General features: G+C 63.1%; 1 protein-coding gene across 1 annotated transcript in view; it reads left to right on the forward strand.

Moving 5' to 3' along the window:
• Positions 1 to 6: 6 nt before the first annotated feature.
• The window catches only part of LOC103620200 (calsenilin), a 2,517-nt gene continuing 1,992 nt past the window's right edge, over positions 7 to 531 (forward strand). Inside the window, exon 1 of the mRNA XM_017738635.1 lies at positions 7 to 148. Within this exon, the coding sequence (XP_017594124.1) occupies positions 46 to 148 (103 nt within the window). The 5' untranslated portion in view covers positions 7 to 45. The remainder of the gene's footprint in view (positions 149 to 531) is intronic.

Here is a 531-nt window from a genome sequence, read left to right on the forward strand (position 1 = left end):
CACCCGCCCCGCGCTCCCGCAGCACCCCCGATCCCCCCCGGGGCCATGGGCATCCAGGGCATGGAGCTGTGCGCCGTGGCCGTGGTGATCCTCCTCTTCATCGCCGTCCTCAAGCAGTTCGGCATCCTGGAGCCCATCTCTGTAGAAGGTACCCACCCCCCAACCTTAATTAATGCTAATTATTGAATTAAATTAATTACCGCCACCCCTCCCAGGGCTCCCGTGCCCTGTGAACCCCCAGAAGCGGATAACGGGGACCCCCAGTGACCCCCAAACCTTCCCGAGGTGGGACGGGAGGGCTCTGAGCTGGCGTTGACCCCCAACAAGCCCCTGGAGGTGGGGTCTGGGGGGGTTCGACTCCACAGTGATCCCCAGAACCTCCTGAGGTGGGACACAGGGAGCCCCAAGTCCTGCAGCAGCCCCTAAACCTCCCTGAGAGGGGACACAAGGGTCCCCCACTCCCTCACTGACCCCCAAAACCCCCTGAGATGGGACACCAGGACCCTCCAATCCCCCACTATCCCCAAAAGC

This window comes from Corvus brachyrhynchos, unplaced genomic scaffold (assembly GCF_000691975.1).
Source record: "Corvus brachyrhynchos isolate BGI_N302 unplaced genomic scaffold, ASM69197v1 scaffold141, whole genome shotgun sequence".
In the NCBI taxonomy this organism is placed as follows: domain Eukaryota; kingdom Metazoa; phylum Chordata; class Aves; order Passeriformes; family Corvidae; genus Corvus; species Corvus brachyrhynchos.